The sequence below is a fragment of the Colletotrichum acutatum genome, assembly GCF_030867785.1.
Source record: "Colletotrichum acutatum strain CBS 112980 chromosome Unknown BDZ83scaffold_226, whole genome shotgun sequence".
Classification (NCBI taxonomy): domain Eukaryota; kingdom Fungi; phylum Ascomycota; class Sordariomycetes; order Glomerellales; family Glomerellaceae; genus Colletotrichum; species Colletotrichum acutatum.
In genome coordinates, this window is record NW_026849220.1 from 1597 (window position 1) to 19519 (window position 17923).

At 48.8% G+C, this 17923-nt stretch overlaps 7 protein-coding genes across 7 annotated transcripts; 4 read left to right on the forward strand and 3 right to left on the reverse strand.

Annotated features, from left to right (window-relative positions):
* Positions 1 to 611: 611 nt before the first annotated feature.
* On the reverse strand, positions 612 to 2268 carry BDZ83DRAFT_593788 (uncharacterized protein; the record flags this gene model as incomplete). The annotated part of the gene is made up of 3 exons (XM_060506664.1): positions 612 to 891; positions 955 to 1244; positions 1315 to 2268. The coding sequence occupies 3 exons, from the start codon at positions 2266 to 2268 to the stop codon at positions 612 to 614; spliced, it is 1524 nt and encodes a 507-aa protein (XP_060357820.1).
* A 480-nt stretch (positions 2269 to 2748) lies between these two features.
* On the forward strand, positions 2749 to 3993 carry BDZ83DRAFT_593795 (uncharacterized protein; the record flags this gene model as incomplete). Its single annotated transcript, XM_060506665.1, has 1 exon — positions 2749 to 3993. The coding sequence occupies one exon, from the start codon at positions 2749 to 2751 to the stop codon at positions 3991 to 3993; it is 1245 nt and encodes a 414-aa protein (XP_060357821.1).
* A 304-nt stretch (positions 3994 to 4297) lies between these two features.
* Positions 4298 to 5074, reverse strand: BDZ83DRAFT_758410 (Alpha/Beta hydrolase protein; the record flags this gene model as incomplete). Its single annotated transcript, XM_060515029.1, has 1 exon — positions 4298 to 5074. The coding sequence occupies one exon, from the start codon at positions 5072 to 5074 to the stop codon at positions 4298 to 4300; it is 777 nt and encodes a 258-aa protein (XP_060357822.1).
* A 922-nt stretch (positions 5075 to 5996) lies between these two features.
* On the forward strand, positions 5997 to 7691 carry BDZ83DRAFT_758411 (uncharacterized protein; the record flags this gene model as incomplete). The annotated part of the gene is made up of 6 exons (XM_060515030.1): positions 5997 to 6167; positions 6239 to 6275; positions 6377 to 6453; positions 6555 to 6723; positions 6789 to 6996; positions 7064 to 7691. The coding sequence occupies 6 exons, from the start codon at positions 5997 to 5999 to the stop codon at positions 7689 to 7691; spliced, it is 1290 nt and encodes a 429-aa protein (XP_060357823.1).
* Positions 7692 to 8257: 566 nt separating this feature from the next.
* On the forward strand, positions 8258 to 9031 carry BDZ83DRAFT_724731 (short chain dehydrogenase; the record flags this gene model as incomplete). The annotated part of the gene is made up of 1 exon (XM_060512692.1): positions 8258 to 9031. The coding sequence occupies one exon, from the start codon at positions 8258 to 8260 to the stop codon at positions 9029 to 9031; it is 774 nt and encodes a 257-aa protein (XP_060357824.1).
* Positions 9032 to 9135: 104 nt separating this feature from the next.
* On the reverse strand, positions 9136 to 11917 carry BDZ83DRAFT_724732 (fungal-specific transcription factor domain-containing protein; the record flags this gene model as incomplete). The annotated part of the gene is made up of 7 exons (XM_060512693.1): positions 9136 to 9691; positions 9764 to 9987; positions 10111 to 10581; positions 10650 to 10945; positions 11006 to 11487; positions 11543 to 11661; positions 11819 to 11917. 7 exons carry the CDS (start codon positions 11915 to 11917, stop codon positions 9136 to 9138), a joined length of 2247 nt encoding a protein of 748 aa, XP_060357825.1.
* Positions 11918 to 12432: 515 nt separating this feature from the next.
* Positions 12433 to 17385, forward strand: BDZ83DRAFT_191793 (P-loop containing nucleoside triphosphate hydrolase protein). Its single transcript, XM_060501601.1, has 11 exons — positions 12433 to 12803; positions 12853 to 13040; positions 13104 to 13760; positions 13828 to 14107; positions 14178 to 14324; positions 14431 to 15172; positions 15248 to 15417; positions 15479 to 16008; positions 16064 to 16179; positions 16247 to 16437; positions 16501 to 17385. The coding sequence occupies exons 1-11, from the start codon at positions 12699 to 12701 to the stop codon at positions 17188 to 17190; spliced, it is 3816 nt and encodes a 1271-aa protein (XP_060357826.1). The 5' UTR covers positions 12433 to 12698; the 3' UTR covers positions 17191 to 17385.
* Positions 17386 to 17923: the final 538 nt, after the last annotated feature.

A 17923-nucleotide genomic window follows, 5' to 3' on the forward strand; every position in this document is an offset into this window, starting at 1 on the left:
TCGTATTTTTAATAATAGGTATACGTAAAAACGCGAGTATAAAAATAAAAAAGTAAAAGTATATATATAGTTATAATATAAATAAAAGTTTTAAAAGAAAAGGAAAGTTAAAATAAAGGGTAGCTATAAAGAATTTATTTACTTATTTATTTTAAACTATAAATCGATTATTTAGTTAATAAAAAGCCGCCCCTCGGTCCTACTTTTTATTAATAAAAGACTTTTAAAATTATTTATAATAACGAATACGGCTAGCGAACTATTATTTATTTATTTTATATTTATAACTTAATATATAAAGCGATTTATTTTATAATTTCTTTTATAAATAGATTTTTATATAATATTATTTAGATTTCCGCTTTTAACGAGCTTTTTTATAATAATATAGGTAGTTAAGCGCGCTTTTTTTAAATAAAGATTTATTTAGGGGGGTATATTATAATAGCTTTAACTATCTATAACCTTATTATATATTACGTAACCTTAGTTATATAATTACCGAGCTCTATACTCGCTCGTACCCTTTATTTTAGGGCGAGCTTCGTACTTATTTCCTATTTTTAATAGATAACCGTTCTCTATATTCAACGTCGATGCCCCTATCGTGACTATACGATATTTCCCTTTAGTAGAAAGCTGCAGGCCGATAGCAGTGCCAACGTCCCTTCACTGACCATACAGGTGGTGAACGGAGTGTGATGGAATCGTTCGGTCGGCAGCGCCAAAAGCCTCAGCTGTGCTTGCACCGCCCGAAGAACTCTGACAGTATGCACATTGATCAGTTCTGTCTCGAGGTTCTCTTGAGGAGGCTCTCTGGCACAACTTGAGATGTACTCTACGGGGTTGAATCTCAGATCTGATAGAGGTCGATGTAGACCAATGCTTGCTCTGATGAATCGGACGAATGTCAGCTGATACAAGCCTCACAAAAAGTTCAAGACTTCATCTTACACGTTAACCAAGAGATGAGCCTGGAACATTAGCTCATCAATCTCTCCGGTTTTGGACATGACATGGCGACGATCTTCTGGGAGCAGTAATGACCAGCCGTCGATGATTGAGTCTGCTTCTTCAATCATACGCGTAGAGTCCTCTCTGGCAACTAATCTCGGTGTCGTAGATATTGCCAGGGCAGCGCATCTTACAGCGCCGATGAGGTATGCAAAGGAAGAGTAAGACGTATCCTCCGAAGCGAACTCGCGGAGGTCAAACTCTTCGAGAGACTGCGATTCCGGGATGTCCTATGAAATGTGAGAAGTATGAGTCCAGTGCGAATGATCCCTGAAATTCTTTGGCCAGGAATAGCATTACCCCAGATTCGTACTCTGACTCCATGCAGGGTAGCTCTACGTTGGAGTCTACATCCACGACTGCAAAGTTCATTGTCCCGAGAGTTCCAGCGTAGTACGCATCGATGATGTACAGCATCCACCATGTCCGCCTCCAACATTCCATCAGCATAGTAGACTCGGCTCCATGAGTTGCTGCGAACTCCTTTTGGAACATTCGCAGGTCGAGTGCTAAGCGGACTGCGAGGTCCATTTGATACTTAGCCTCCATTTTGTGGCTGTACCAGAACAGGGCTATGGAGTAGAGTAGCCGGCATTGCACAATGACCGGGTCAATCGGCGCTGGCTCAGAAAGTTGACTTTCGACGTCGTCTTGGAGCTCTGAAGACCATGTTCTCGTAGTGTAAATGTGTCCTACAAGATGCATAGTGCTTATTAGTGGTCTGAGTCGTCCTATCCAATTAGGATCTTGACGAAATCTCGTAAACTGCTCTTGCGGTAGGAGAAACGGGTGGAATTTGTGGAAATCAGTGTAATATGCGTTTGTAAGTGCATCGTGCTTGGGATCATCCGGTCGTATAGTCGAGGGTACCGGCGGAACCGATGTAGGAATCTGATTTTCGAGGCTACCGTCATCGAAAATACCCAGTCCATGGTTCAACTCAGCAAGAGAGTCTTGGCCGAATATTTGTGAATCTGATGATTGCTGCGATGGTAGACTCGTCGGTGACTCGGAACTGCTATTGCCGACGCTATTCACGACGGCAAGGCGTTTTCTTCGTTCAGCAAGTGCTACACGATCCAAGCCGCCCCGGCGTGATGGGGCATAGTTGCATTCCTTTGCGGCGGCAGCACATCTATCGCAACGAGGTCGTTTTCCGTCGCACTTCAAGTGTCTCGAGCGGCATGACAGACAGGCCAGCGAGGAGCGAGATGCTGCGCCGTTCGAATGAGCCGGTGCGACAGGGGTGGTCATCGGTGGGTGTGTCAGCCGGTGTGTGAAGTTGAAATTGGGAAGAAGTTCAGATGTCCGCCGGTCGCTTTGACGGCTGCGGGGACTCGGGTATTCGGGGACCCGTTGTAAGTCAATCGGTTACCCGATGTAAGCCGGCCGCCACGTTCGCGATAAAGTCATGGAGCTAAGGAAATTAGCGTGGGAGAAGTCAGAGACGGCGCAACGGGAATCCGCTAAGAGGAGATGGGGAAACTGATGTGTTAGTACAATTGCGCGGGAATAGGGATATCCATAGTGAGTAACTGTATCTGGCATCTGACAGGAGGTGCTTGTGAAGCTTGACGCTGGTAGTAGTGTATAAAGCTCGGCGGACTGCGAAAGGTTTGAGATTAAATATGTACATAAGACCTGTATACAATCTCACTCATACGACAACTACTGTCTTGGCTATTCTATCATCCACTGCAAGTCTCAATTTCTAGCAGTCACTCTCATACAACTATGTCCGGCAGGATCGTCATCGTTGGCGCCGGGTTCGCAGGTGTCTGGAGCGCCCTTGCTGCCAAACGTCTTATCAACATCTACAGCCAGACCGAAGCTTTCAAAGTCACCGTCATAGCTCCGCAGGCATGTCTTGTCATGCGACCACGGCTGTACGAAAAGAACCCATCGAGCATGAGCCAAAATCTCGAACCAATATTCAAGGCATCCGGCATCGAGTTCATCCATGGCAGCGTCGATGATATCGATGCTCACTCCCACACAGTCTCTTATAGGTCTAGCGCAGGCACAGAACACTTTGCCACATATGATCGTCTCATTCTTGCAGCTGGAAGCTCGGTCATTCGCCCAGAGCAGGTATCTGGACTTCCGCAGCATGCGCATGATGTAGACTCGCTAGAAGGCGCAATCAAGCTCGAAACGCACCTCAACAGCCTTGGCGCCTACCCACCGACTACTGCTCGCGATACTGTCGTTGTATGCGGTGCTGGTTTCACTGGAATTGAGGTAGCGACAGAATTGTTCAAACGCCTCCGTTGTATCAAGAATCCGCGAGTAATCTTGGTGGAGGCGACGGAAGTGCTTGGTCAAGAGCTGGGGCCAGGCCCTCGACCTGTCATCACCCAAGCACTGGAAGAGCTTGGCATAGAACTTAGACTCGCCTCGTCTATTACAACGGTCGACCCAGGGGCTGTTCAGCTCGCTTCGGGAGAGATAATCGAGACTATGACGACCATTTGGACCGCCGGGGTGCGGGCAACACCCTTGACGCAGAAAATTCCTGGGCCCAAGGATAAACTATCACGCCTTCATGTCGACCGCTACCTGCGCGCCACATCATCAGAGCACGTCTTTGCCACTGGCGATGCTGCTTATGCTGCCTCTGACAACGATGGGCACTACGCATTGATGTCCTGCCAGCACGCTCTTCAGCTCGGCCGTGTCTCGGGATACAATGCAGCCGCAGACCTCCTGGGAGTTCCCCTCTTCGAGTACAGACAGACATCCTATAACTGCTGTCTTGATCTTGGCGCTTGGGGTGCCGTTGTTACGGGTGGCTGGGAAAGGAAAGTACGGCTTACAGGGGAGCTGGCGAAGCAGGCCAAGATGTACATCAATCAGACGTTGATATACACGCCTGAGGACTATCATCGGGCGCTGGAAGCGGCCACACCCGTCGGACCTGACTCTGACGAGTTATTCAAGCAAATCATAGAGGCCGTTCAAAAAGGGTTGATTTTGTGAGTCGGTAATTTGTCTAGAATCCAGTACTTCAGTCATGAGAACCGGCCTGCACCTGTCGTCAGGTAGTGATAGTGTGTGAGTTTTCGAAGATACATGTAGTCTTCATCCCAAGTCAGTCTTCGTGCGAAAAGTCCATATGCGTTTGTGCATACGCCTTGAAGATGCCTCAAATGGACTGCGAGAGTCGAAAAAGGGATATTTGATATGATTGCTATTCTTCAAACGGATGCCAGACCCCTGGAATATTCCATTCTTAAGCAACGGATGGCATTGCCAAAAGGATCTTCAACTGAAAGTACAACTTTTAGAGATCTCTCTCCACCTCATCCGCAATCTCATTGATTTGCTCAACGAACTTTTCCACCTCAGTAATAAAGGCCGAATGCCCCCCAGGATTTCTCAGAACTCTCTTAAGCGTCGGAATTGTCGAGATGATTTGCTCTTGTGTGGCTGGAGATATTGTCTGGTCTTTCTCGCAAAGGATGTAGTAAACGGGAACCGTTAGCTCCTCCGAACCGACAGACGCCGGACCCAAGAGAGCCTCTTGTGACTGCGGCAGCAATGTCGCCATGCACTCATCGGCCAGCTTGTCGTCCATGTCAGGGCCGTAGAACGCGGCCTTGGCCTTGGCGTTTGCCATTACCAGGCCATCAGCAATATCGACAATATCCAAGCCAGGGGGCAGCACGCTCAGTGCACTGGCGCCAGCCTTAGGGGGCATGTTGGCTGTAACAAAAACGATGGCTCGGATGCCGCCCTTGAGACCCTGTGCTGCTCTTTCCTTGACTGAGTAGCCTTTGGCTGCGATGGTCAAGGGGCTTCCGCCATATGAATGCGCCAACGCAAGGAACTCTTTGCCCTGTTCCAGGTAGGGGGCAATTTCGGCTTGGATGTTCCGGGCATCGTCGTCAACGGTGATTTTGGGATCGGTTCCCACACTGGGATGGCGAACAGCAACAACCGGAGAAAACCCAGCCTTCTCGAGCCGAGCTTTGGCGAGGTCAAAACAAGCGGGGAGGTGGAAGCCCCCGTGGGCAAAAACAATGCCCAAAGATCTGGCTTTGTGCGATACCGCTGCCATTGTGCTTTCAGGCCACCTTATGTTCTCTGGTGATGAATGATGTAAGTTGAATCGAAAACGTGTCTTTGGGACTTTTGCAATTCAGATCCTGCAAGTTATCAGTCTTGTTGCTCGGGCAGACAAATCTGACTCAAGATTGAGATGTGAGGGAAATGCTGATCATCTTATGGACGGGTCCCAAACTTCCATTAGTCTTAACCTTGTAGACTTGGTGGGACAGGTGAGTCGCTTAATGATCCGTTGCAATGTGGCATTTTTTCAAAGGGACGAACCCGCAGTAAAGACTGCCTTCAATTATGGGGATATCGCGAAAAGCAAACCAATCAATGGTAACGGACCGCTTCCAAACCGGTATTTCTGAAAAACCAACAGCCTCATTTTTCATTTGATACATTAGCTCTGATACCCGACGACTCACATGAAATCTATTGATGAGTTAGATAGTACCGAGATTCTAGGGACCGACCAGATGGATAACAACTCTAGCAACGCTAGACGTTGTATGGAAAACTCCTGGAAAGATAGCATTTGTTGTTCCGAGCTTTGAGAAAGAGAGTTTGCTTGACTCGGGATGAACGATTACATGCGGCATCGTGAAGATTTATTGTGGTGCGGCCCACGAATCGCGGCATCGTGACGAATGGAGTCAAGGAAGGAAGACATGGGTCCCAGGTACCGGATCGAACGGCGCAGCTCCGCGCGCAACGCCGGTATGTTTGCGGAATTATACTCGCTAACAGCGCAGTTCAGCGAAAGAAAGGTCCTTTTCCGATGAATTTTCAGTTTCATTCTATGCTAGCAATAAGTTTATATCATTTTTACTTACAAAATTCTCACCGCTCGTCGATGGTGCTTTTAGCTGGCATTCGGCAAACTACTTTCCCAACGGACAAGTTGCGCCAGGCCCGTCACAAAGCACAATATGTCGGACGTCACATATTCTTCCGCAGAAAATATTGCAAGGGTTTTGATTGTACCTCATGCTGTTTTCAGTGTTCTGGCAACCGTCCTGGTTGGCATGCGACTTTACGTCACTAGAATTATAGCCAAGTCGCCATGGACTTTCGACGAACATGTCGCCATCGTAGCATTGGTGAGAGGGCCCGTATCCCGAAGCACTCGTAGCATTAAGAGTCTTCTTTCGCTAATGGACGAGTTATACAGATTGCCAACCACATCATGCTGATTACTGAAGGTATTTGTAAGTTATCGTTTGCAGTTCATGGGCACCCCCTACTGTTGAAGCCCATAGTCCTCTACGCCTGCCCTTCATCGCACCGTTGTACTGATGATGCCTTGCAGCGGTAGAGTATGGCCTCGGAACAGATGTCAATCAAATAGTGGAATTATATCCGGGTGGCGTTTCAGCATTCTTAAAGGTATGTCATATCGCTCTTTGAAAGAACATTAAGAACATGTACCTATAAAGCTTTCAGGCCACTGTGAACCAACGTTTGAAGACTGACTTCCAACTTCATAGTGTATCCTCGTATTGGAAATTCAGTATGCTATTGCATGTCCGCTGTCCAAGATGGCAGTTCTTGCGATGTTCTACAGAATCTTCTCCGCGTCCAAGATGCTTCGGTATAGCATTTGGGCCATCACTGCCATGCTCGTTGGATGGTGCATTGCCGTCATTATGGTCAGCAGTAAGTCAAATGCACAAAGAGGCACAGACAAGTCAGAGCGGTATTGTATTGACGCCGCTGTATAGTTTTTTCTTGTACTCCGATCCCTCGCTTTTGGGATCGAACTATCCCTGGAACATGTATCAACTCGAGCAATTTCTTCATCGGAATCACAGTTCCGAACATTATCTTCGACATCCTTACGGTCGTGCTTCCCATTCGCGAAGTCTGGGCACTACAAATGGGGAGGGAGAAAAAACTTGCTATCAGTGGTGTTTTTCTCTTAGGAGGCAGGTAAGTTGACTCAACCCTCATCGTGAAACTACGGATCGACAATGACTAACACGAATTGTTCGAACAGCGTCGTGCTCGCATCCGTCGCACGTCTCATTCTATTCGCCATCTATCGCCCTGGCCAAGGGACCACTGGAAACAACATTAGTCAAACGGTCATTATACCTCACGCTGCATCCGCCGTGGAGACTTGCCTAGCTATAATTGGAGCCTGTCTCCCGCCATGCGCACCGCTTTTCCGGCGTTGGCTTGGTGGAGTTGTTAGCGTCGTTAGTTCGGGGGAACGGTATGGCTCCCGCTCAGCCAGGAAGAAGGGGCCTGACGGACAGGGGAAGTCCTCGGCCTCCAAGAACTTCAATACTCTCGTCACAATTGGCAAGATTTCCAATCGCGGTGGTCATATGAAGCGATCGAAGGAACAGGATGATCTTGACGGCTCGTTTGAGCGCCTTGAAGACAGCAATAGCCTGCAGGGCTCTACTGACGGGTTGTACTTGAACGGCAATGGCGCTGCAAAGAATGAAGGCGGTATTCACTCCGAGAATGGCATCCATGTCCAGCGAGATGTTTGTGTTGAACGCAGTGGTAAGGTCACGTCAAGAGATGTTAAGGACTGGGTTGTGGGCGACATACAGTTAAATGACATGCCCGCTCAAGGTGCATCTTCTAAGCAACAGGTGGGCCTTGCTAGATAGCTGTCACGGTGCAAATTTCAATATATTCAGAATCTCCAATGAGGAACCAATGACAGATTTTAGTGAAAAGTCCCTCGAAGTCGGTACTAGTATGAGACCACGAATAATGATGTCTTTGGATGTGACCTGACATATGTGGTAGTCATTCCGCATTCGCGGGCCGGACTTGAACTCTACCACAACCTCCTAAGTCCGTTCCGAGGCACAACTCTTCTCAGCGACCGACGGCAATCAGCAGACTAATGTACTTGGAGGAGGTCGGCTAAGTTTAACTCCATCGGACGATGCGACCTACTCATCATTCGGGACGAAGCTGGACGCTCGGGGTTTACGCGGGGTTAATGACGAATTGAGTGAGGGCAGAAGCAACATATGTACGGGTCACCGCTGCTTGATAACTACTACCTTAGAGAACATGGAAAAAAGATATAAAGCTAATTCAAAGTCCCAAGGACATACTGTGGGCATATGCTATTCTTCCCGGAATACAGCTGTGCACCTTTGAGCGCGAGATTTCACCGCCGCAGCTGTCAGCCCCTCTTCAAACAAATCGTTCATCTGCGACAATGGCATCCAAGTACAACAAACTTGCAGACAAGCATGTTCTCGTCATCGGCGGATCATCGGGCATTGGTCTAGGCGTCGCAGAAGCTTCTCTCGCAAGCGGAGCAAACGTGACAATCTCGTCTTCATCCATAGCCAGGCTCACTGCTACTGTTACATCTCTGCAAAATGCCATCCCATCTTCGTCGCAGCAAAAGATTCAATGTTTCGCAGCCGATCTCTGTGGACCAGACGCCGAAGCCAATATTGAAGCCGTTTTCGAGAAAGCCGGCCCCATCGACCACGTTGTCTTCACGGCAGCAAACACACCTTCCTTGATCATGCTGCAAGACTTCACACCCGACCAGATTCTGGCCGCCTGTCAAATGCGTTTCGTTGCGCCTTTGATGGTCGCCAAAGTTGCAGAAAGGTATCTGCCGAAGAGCAACGAATCATCCCTCACTATTACGAGCGGTAGTGCTGCGCAGAAGTCGACGCCTGGCTGGTCAGTGATCTCTTTTCTTGCTGGTGGGCTGCAAAGTGTAGTCAAGCAGCTTGCAGTAGAATTGCAGCCTGTGAGAGTCAATGTCGTTTCTCCTGGATTCGTTGACACTGAACTTTGGGATGGCATGAAGTCGGATGAGAAGCAGTCCATGATCAAAGCTGTAGAAGAGAAGGTTCCGACGGGGCGATTTGGTACAGTTGAAGACGTGGCTGAGGCGTATATTTGGCTCATGAAGGACCGCAACGTCACTGGAACTGTAGCTGCGACTGACAGTGGTGCTCTTGTTGTGTAATGTTTTCGATAGAAGTACAACGATTACGCAAGAACCATACGAATCTTTGATACAACTTGTTTTCTCTCATGAGATCAGAACATGCCGCCTAATCCCTCCAATAACTACCCAAAGTAATTATTCTCAAGTGCTCTGATCATTTGATTGTTCATGTACAACCAATTGCCCAACTGCGATCCATAGTCATCCACTTCCCCCAGATAGTTCTCAGGTCTCGACAATGAACCTGATGTCCATTCCTGGTTTGCTGGCTCGTGGTCATTGAGAACATCTCCGAAAGGCCTCATGTTCGACGTGTTGGAGGTCTGCCCCAGAGTCTGCTGATCGGATGCTGCTCCCGGCGATGCGAGACAGATCGAAGGCTGTAGTACCGGTGGATTTACGTTCTCGTCCGCGAATTCCCATCCATTTTTGAACTGAACTTCGGCCAGCTGGGAAGAATCTTCATCCGATCTCAGCTTAACATAACTGCAAGCAACATCGTATAACGTCGTAAACATCCGCACCTCTTTCTTGACGCCGATTGTGAAAGAATCCGCAACGGTTGATCGGAGAGTATCAACCAACGCAGCTAGTAACCGAAGGTCTGACTCGTTACATGTCTCGATAACGTGACAAAACAGTACAATGAAGGGTATGAATGGAGAGGATAGCAGAGCCCTATAAGGACCATCGTCAGAAAGCAGAAAGTTTACTGGGCCTCATAGAGTTTTTGCAGAAGAAATTGCTCACCAATTGATATAGGCTTCAAGGTAATACTCTTCCATTCCGGCAACCAAGATCATGCATCTTTGATGCTCTTCTAAGGCTTGCCGAGCGCTCGCAATACAGGCTCCTCCAAAAGCACTGATCTCACCTGCTTCAGGTGGAATTGCACGATGTATTAGACAACAAAGAGACAGCTGATTGACTGTGTCGGTTCGTATGAAGGCTTCTTGGAGTTGTTCTCCAATAATCTCACGCACCGTTCCTATGTAGCGTTTCCGCTTTAAGAAGTTAACATGGGTTTGCATGACCGAAGGGAATGAACGAGAATGATCGATGGTAGTGGGATGTTTCAAAGGGAGCATCGACTCGACTTTTGCTTGCGGAATCTGACAGCGCGTATCACTCACGTGGTCCATTACGCTCCTCATGTGCATTTCCAAGTCAGCTCCCAGACGCCGGGCTCGCTCTACTCTGACTGACTGGGGCTGCATCAATGCAGCAGGGCTGTATATCTGGTCGTAGACCATCCCCTGTATGGTAGCAAACTCCGTAGATCCTGGGAAAATGCTCATCATATCCGCATTCGAGACCGTGTCTGATCTGGGCCGGGGTATCGTGATATCTCCGTCTCTGATGGTGGATGAGCGACCCATCCGAAGAGAAAGTCCTTTTTCTAGTACGTAAACAAGCCAGAATATCCTCCTCTTTTCTTTCTGTACTTCAGGATTGTCTTGCGTCATGGCAACGTGACTATGAAATCCTAGTGTTTGGCTCATGTGGGCTGCTGTTGTTATGAAATTCCAGGCCGCGGATGGCTGGCATACTTCGAGACAATACAGCGCCTACTTAGAATCAGTTATGTTCGAAGCCTTACTCATTTCAATGGTATAATGTGCAACTGTTTACTTGCCGCAAGAGACATGGCGAGAGTAATCTCAATTGTAGACGGTAGATGAAATGGAAGCTGGGAGAGCACCGTCTCAAGGTTATTCCGAGAGATGATTGCTTGAGCTTCGAAATGATTTCGCTTGTCGTGTTCTTTCGTGACATACATGCATTCCAAAAAGAGCCAGTATAGACCAGAATTGACAATTATCAAGTCTGCCTGAGTAACATCTCCTGGTGAATACACTTTGAGAAAGAAGTTCGTGAATGATTGGCTCAAAGCGGTATTCAGATTCCACATGAATTTTACTTGTGGATGCTCTAGCTGAATGATTAGAACCTTTAGAAGACATACTTTTGAGGTCAGGTAGCCTCGCTTACCTTGTGCCATCCTGAAGCAGACGAAGACTGACTCAACGGGTGGCATAGGTAAGTCTCGTACGCAAGTGCCCGGTGTGAGAGCAATAGCATTGGGGTACAGGTAGTCAGGATCTTGCAGGTTTTTCTGATTTCCGAGCGTACGACTCAAAGATTCCAAGACTGAGACCATCTCACCCATGACGTTAGTCGACTGCCTATTGTTGACAGCATCATGAAGAAATCTGTTCGCAAAAGCAGCTTGCGCTGAAAGAGACGACTCTCCCTCATATTCTGCCTTTGGCGTAACGATCTTATTCTTTCCCTGATTTGGTGTAAATGCTGCCGTTAGTGTATCTTGTGTCATTTGAGGAGGCATCGGTAGCGAAACATCATTATGTGTGAAGCTGTGCAAAGTGTTGGTTTTGGGTTTATTGCTGCCCTGGTCGCCCAACGCCTGACTCAACTCTTCAAGCTTCTCTGCGATGAGATCAATCTTTCGTTCGCTTCCAATCTCTCAGCAGACCTTTCGAATTGATTGATGTTTTACATTCCACTTACTAAAGCTCAGATATGAAGACTCGCTGCCGCTTTTCCTTGGGCCTCTGCTTGGTAGGATAATTGCACACTGCACCTGATCGAGTGCAGTGAGAACATGGAAGACGTCGATCGCAACGTACCTAGTTACGGGCAAGAAATCAGTATTTATTTAAGTTTTGGTAGGTAGAGCGTGTCTTTTCCAGCTTATCCTACCTTTCGACGTCGGCATCGATCGCACTGGTCCGGGGTAGTCAGCGGAAATCCGGAAACACAGAGTCAACAATTAGCGAGGCTTACAGATATTCTAGGGACCGAGACTTCGCCGATATCTTCATGGGGGCTATCTTCGTCATGTGTTTCGCCTCTACCGTCTTCACCCCTGGGAGTAACATTCATTCTGACTATGTATGCTCTGGTGGTCTGTTTGGCAGTTTATCGCCCAGCGGTTTTTTGTCTTCGGGCATTCACTTCGGGAAAACAATTTGGCCAAAGGTGGTTTCTTCGGTCGCGTGATTGCCTTCCATAGAATCCTTTATTGTGATTAACGTGTTCTTTTTCACCGCTCGTAAGTGGTGGTGATTTGTTCACCACGGCGAGAATAACTCACGCGTCCCGCGGGCTCCGCGATAAAGTCTCCTATTGCCTAATCGAGAAAATGTCCAAGACCTAGGTCAAGATTGACTCCACCATCTAAGACCTTCGACAAAGGCAGCGATTCAGTCTTTTTGGTTTTTTTTGGATATAGAAGAACGGGCGAGTGGACGCTTGGCATCCCGTGTCCGATGTGATGGGTGGGCAAGAGGATGCGGTCTCCTGGAAACCCGCACCTCCGCCTTGCCTCAGTTCAGGTTGTCTTACACGACGCCGAGCACCGTAGATTAGCAGTTTCTCCATACACGGTGATTGCGCATAACACCTTTACCAAATGTCAGATTTTATTGAACGTCTTGGTGTCTGCAGGAGATGCTCAAAAGCCTCGCAGGCCCCTCAAAATGATGAGTGTCGCTTGGTTCATGATCATATGCCACCCCATGCCTAATAATATTGCATACTCTTGAGCAGCAGTCCCTCATTTTTCCCCCCGGCAACTGACAGAACCTATATTCTAGTCTTTACTGATCTAACTTTCGTGGGTAAATTGAACGATTTTCAGACGGTATCATCTGCCTCTTTGACCATGGAGAAGCGAGAAGTGTCTTCCGAGCGCGAAAACCATGACCCATCTGATGGCAATCACAGCGGGAGCCATTCTAAGCCTACCAATGGACTGAAAGGGTTCTTTGTAAGCGACCGTCTATATACGACTACAGAATTAAACTAACGAGATTCAGCGCATCTTTAGATATGGCGGACCGACCGACTACGTTCTCGAAACTGTCGCCGTGGTTGCTGCCATAGGGTCTGGAGCAGGCTTGGCGATGGTGAACCTCGTTCTTGGTCAATTCATGGACATCATCGCCAACTACACCACTGGTGCCATCTCGTCTGATGAATTTATGGCTGGCGTGAGCAAGTTCTGGCAAGTTGTTCGCGCAAAATACCTCTAAAACATCACTTCTCAGCTGATACCTCTTCATCCCAGCCTCTACTTCGTGTACATCGGTATCGTTCGATTCGTTCTCACGTATATCTACGCGACAATCTTCACCTATGTTGCGTTCAACATTACCCGAAATGTCCGATGTGCTTACCTTCGGTCCACCCTACGCCAGGAAGTCAGCTTCTTTGATCACGGTACCGCCGGGTCCATCTCTATGCAGGCGACTTCCAGCGGGAAACTAATCCAGTCGGGAATTGCTGAAAAGCTTGGGCTCGTTTTCCAAAACCTCACTACTTTTCTGGCTGCCTTCATCATTGCGTTTGTGAAGCAATGGAAGTTGGCCTTGATCATCAGCTGTATCATGCCGGCTCTGCTGATTACGATGGGCTCAGTCGCGATCCCCGACGCTGTGATCGACTCGAAGATCTTTCCGATCTACGCGCAGGCAGGAACGTATGCAGAGAGCATTTTGGGCAGCATCCGGGCTGTCAAAGCATTCAGCGTAGAGTCCCGAATCCTCGAAAAGTACACGACCTACCTCGCCTCTGCGCGTCAACTCGGTAACAAGAAGAGTCCTCTCTACGGGGTCATGTTTGGTGGACAGTACTTCGTTATCTACGCCGGGTCAGGACTTGCCTTCTGGCAGGGTATCGCAATGGTTGCGCGTAAGGAAGTTGACGGTGTCGGCACAGTCTTCACGTAAGTCTCAATCTTTAGTGCTTGCCCCGGAGAGTCATGTCTATGTAACTGACGATCGAAATTCTAGCGTTCTATTTTCCGTTATCATTGCATCCACAACCATCACAGCAGTGGCACCTCATATGGTCGTGTTCAGCCGCGCAGCGACGGCCGCTTCTAAGCTCTTTGCTCTCATCGACAGGGAGTCGTCAATCGACCCTTTCAGTGAGTTGGGTGCTAAGCCTGAGAAGGTGTCCGGCACTATCGATATCGAGAGAGTTAGCTTCAGCTACCCTACCAGACCAGATACTCAGGTGCTGAAGGACTTTTCCCTTCGAGTTCCTGCAGGCAAAGTCACAGCTCTTGTTGTGCGTGTTTCCCAAACCTGTGTGGCGAATGGTGCCTCTAACTTGTCCTGTTTCTAACCCAATGCAACAGGGAACAAGCGGCTCCGGAAAAAGTACTATCATCGGCTTGTTGGAGAGGTGGTACGATGCCCAGGCTGGTCTCATCAAGCTCGATGGCGTCGACATTCGGACTCTGAGCCTGAACTGGCTCCGAACTAACATGCGTCTCGTTCAACAGGTACGAAGTCCCCATGCTGCAGTGAAGCCACAAATACCTCAACGAAGATTTTTACTTGCCTCATGCCGTCTTACGTACCGGTATCTTTACAACTGACCGAATCCAGGAACCTGTTCTATTCAATGCCACTGTGTTCGACAACATTGCCAATGGCTTAGTCGGTACACCTTGGGCCACTGCGACGCACGAGGAACAAATGGTTCGAGTCAGAGAGGCAGCAAAGCTCGCGTTCGCAGACGAGTTCATTGTCAATCTACCAGATGGCTACAATACACGCATTGGTGAACGAGGCGGTCTGCTCTCTGGGGGTCAGAAGCAGCGTATCGCCATCGCGCGTAGCATCGTGGCCCAGCCCAAGATTCTCTTGCTCGACGAAGCCACAAGCGCGCTTGATCCTCACGCGGAGGGCATCGTCCAAAAGGCTCTAGACAGTGCATCAAAGGACAGGACGACGATTGTTATCGCGCATAAGCTTGCAACTATCAGGAACGCCGACAACATTGTGGTCATGAACAAGGGCAGGATCGTCGAACAAGGCCGTCACTCCGACCTGGTTGCTGCTGGCGGAACTTATGCCAAACTTGTTCAGGCTCAGAATCTATCAGTCGATCACAACAATCAGAGCGACGATGGGTCCGATAATGAATCAACGCAAGCAATCGAAGAAACTCAGTCCCTGGCAAAGTACAACACCGCGGATGCACAGGTTCTCGCCTCGTTCAAGGACCGGGAGAATTTTGCTCTTCACACACAGACTGGACTGTTCCACACTGTGATGAAGCTGGTCGTGTCAACCCCAGAGATCAAATCTTGGTATCTGCTTGCCATGTGTACCTGTTTGCTGGGAGGTTAGTCAATCTTCTAGAAAGATGCTACGAGACACAGCACGGAGCGCTTGTACTAACCTTTATCCCAATCAACAGCCGCCGTCGACCCTGGCCAGACACTCCTTCTGGCTAAAGTAATGTCTGCTTTCACCGCACCAGACATGGTCCAACGTGGGAATTTTATCTCTTCGATGTATTTTGTAATGGCTCTGGGATGCATGATAGTCTATTTCGTTATGGGCTGGGCAACAAATGTTATCTCGCAGGTGAGTGTCGCACCCGACTAACCCGATCATCGCATTGAGCTGACTCCAACTCTCTTCACAGACGCTTGGTCAGAAGTTTCGTCAAGACCTTTTCAGAGACATACTCAAACAAGATCTTCGCTTTTTTGATCGTCCAGAAAACACAGTCGGCTCCCTGACCAGTCGGATCGAGTCGAACGCCCAGGCCATTACTGAGCTAATGGGATTCAACGTGGCTTTATGCCTAATGGCTCTGATCAACGTGCTAGCAAGCAGCATCCTTTCCATCGCCATCTCTTGGAAGCTGGGTCTCGTGGGAGTATTTGCCGGCATGCCCCCATTGTTGCTGTCTGGCTATGCACGCATACGCATTGAGACGAAGATGGATGCCGATATCGATTCCAAGTTCTCCGCCAGCGCATCAATTGCCTCGGAGACTGTAAGCGCTATTCGCACGATCTCTTCGTTGGCGATAGAGAGAAGCATGCTGCAAAGATATAGTAGCGAACTCGATGATGCGGTATCAAACTCGACCTTGCCTTTATTCCAGTTGATGGTGTGGTTCGCGCTTACGCAATCCGTTGAATACTTCATTTTGGGACTTGGTTTCTGGTAAGTGCCGTTCTTTCGTTCTGGTCCTTGTTCTCTCAAACTAATATTTTCTCAGGTGGGGGTCGAAGCTGGTCGCAAATGGAGAGCTTACGTTCTCACAATTCATCATCTCCTTCATGGGCCTCTTCTTCTCTGGACAGGCTGGCGCAACATTCTTCAGCTATTCCAGCAGTAAGTCCACGCCTTTCAGCAGACTTTCTGTCGGTCTTTGGACTGTATCCTGATTTCATCCCAATAGGTTTCACAAAAGCCAAGACTGCTGCAAACTACTGCTTTTGGCTCTCTAATCTCATGCCGACAATCAGGGAGAAAAAAGAAACCAAGGGCAAGGGTCCTGCGGTTGAATGCCAGATGATTGACTTCCGTGAAGTTCAGTTCTCGTATCCGTTAGCCCCCGACAATCGAGTTCTGAAGGGCGTCTCACTGAAGGTGCGTGTTATCGAGATCTTGAACGTAACTCGAGACGACTAATTGACGCGACACCTTTTGAAGATCGATCGGGGACAGTTCGTGGCCTTTGTTGGAGCTTCAGGCTGCGGCAAGTCAACAATGATCGCTCTCCTCCAGCGTTTCTACGACCCAACGAGCGGCTCCATCGTGATTGACAAGATAGACTCTCTTACAGATCTCAGCCCTCGCCTATATCGCAGCAAACTCGCGCTCGTCCAACAAGAGCCGACGCTCTTCCCTGACACCATCAGAGAGAATATCAAAGTAGGCATCGATTTCGACTCCCATGAGGGAGTTGTGGCGGATGACAGCGTCATCGAAGCAGCATGTCGTGCAGCCAATGCCTGGGACTTTGTCAGTTCTCTTCCCGAGGGGCTCAACACCCCTTGCGGACATGGGGGAAGTCAACTTTCTGGTGGCCAGAGACAGAGGATCGCCATAGCGAGGGCCCTGGTGCGCAACCCCGACGTCATCCTGCTAGATGAGGCAACGAGCGCACTTGACACGGAGTCCGAGAAGGTTGTGCAGAAAGCATTGCAGGAAGCGGCGGGTACGGGCAACCGCATCACCATCGCCGTAGCTCATCGCCTGTCCACAATCCGCGATGCCGACAAGATATGCGTCTTCTATCGTGGTCGGATTGTCGAGACAGGGACCCATGATGAGCTTATCGAGCTCGGAGGGATGTACAAGAAGATGTGCGAGGCGCAGAGCTTGGATAGGACAGTTTGAGTAGATTGATATATGTCAAGTAGAGCTTGATGATAGAAAAGTAGAGGGACTTCCGTGGTTTGTTACTAGAAATAAATTTAGTTTTTCGAGTTAAGAATTATCAAGACGACCATCAAAGGCTTTCTGAGATTTCTGCGGCGCGGACTGAAAGACCAGGATGTGTTGAGACTGTACTCGAATGGGAGAGATGAGGTCTAGAAAAGGACGTTATGATGCAAGTCAACGGGGCGAGGGGGGAAGGTTCAAGGTTCCGGCCAATAGGGACATGGCTTCTCTTGGCCATTCTTACTGCCCAATACGGCAAGTCGAGGAACCAACTCGCCGCCACTTACAGCCGCAATGATCGACAATACTCAGTGCCCGGCGCCTTGGTGATAACGATTGCGGATGGCCATTGACGTCAGCTCAGCATTGATGAGTAGGGTCTTGAAGCTGACCGTTATCGAGGCTTTGCTCACTGCAAGGAGATGAAGAGAAAGATAAAAGAGACTAAACGGCACCTCCTAGCTGATGTGCTCTCGCTTCGCTAAAAACAAAAACACAAGTTCATATAGGCCATTGTAACATCACGCCTGAAAACCCTAGCAACTAAAGCTCCATCATCTATTACAACGACTCAACGCGAATGAACAAAGACAATGGGCTCCTCAACAAGCAAAACCAACGACCCCTACTGGTGGGGCTACATCGACGACGGCAAGGGCTGGACGGCGCGCCCCAAATCCGAATACAT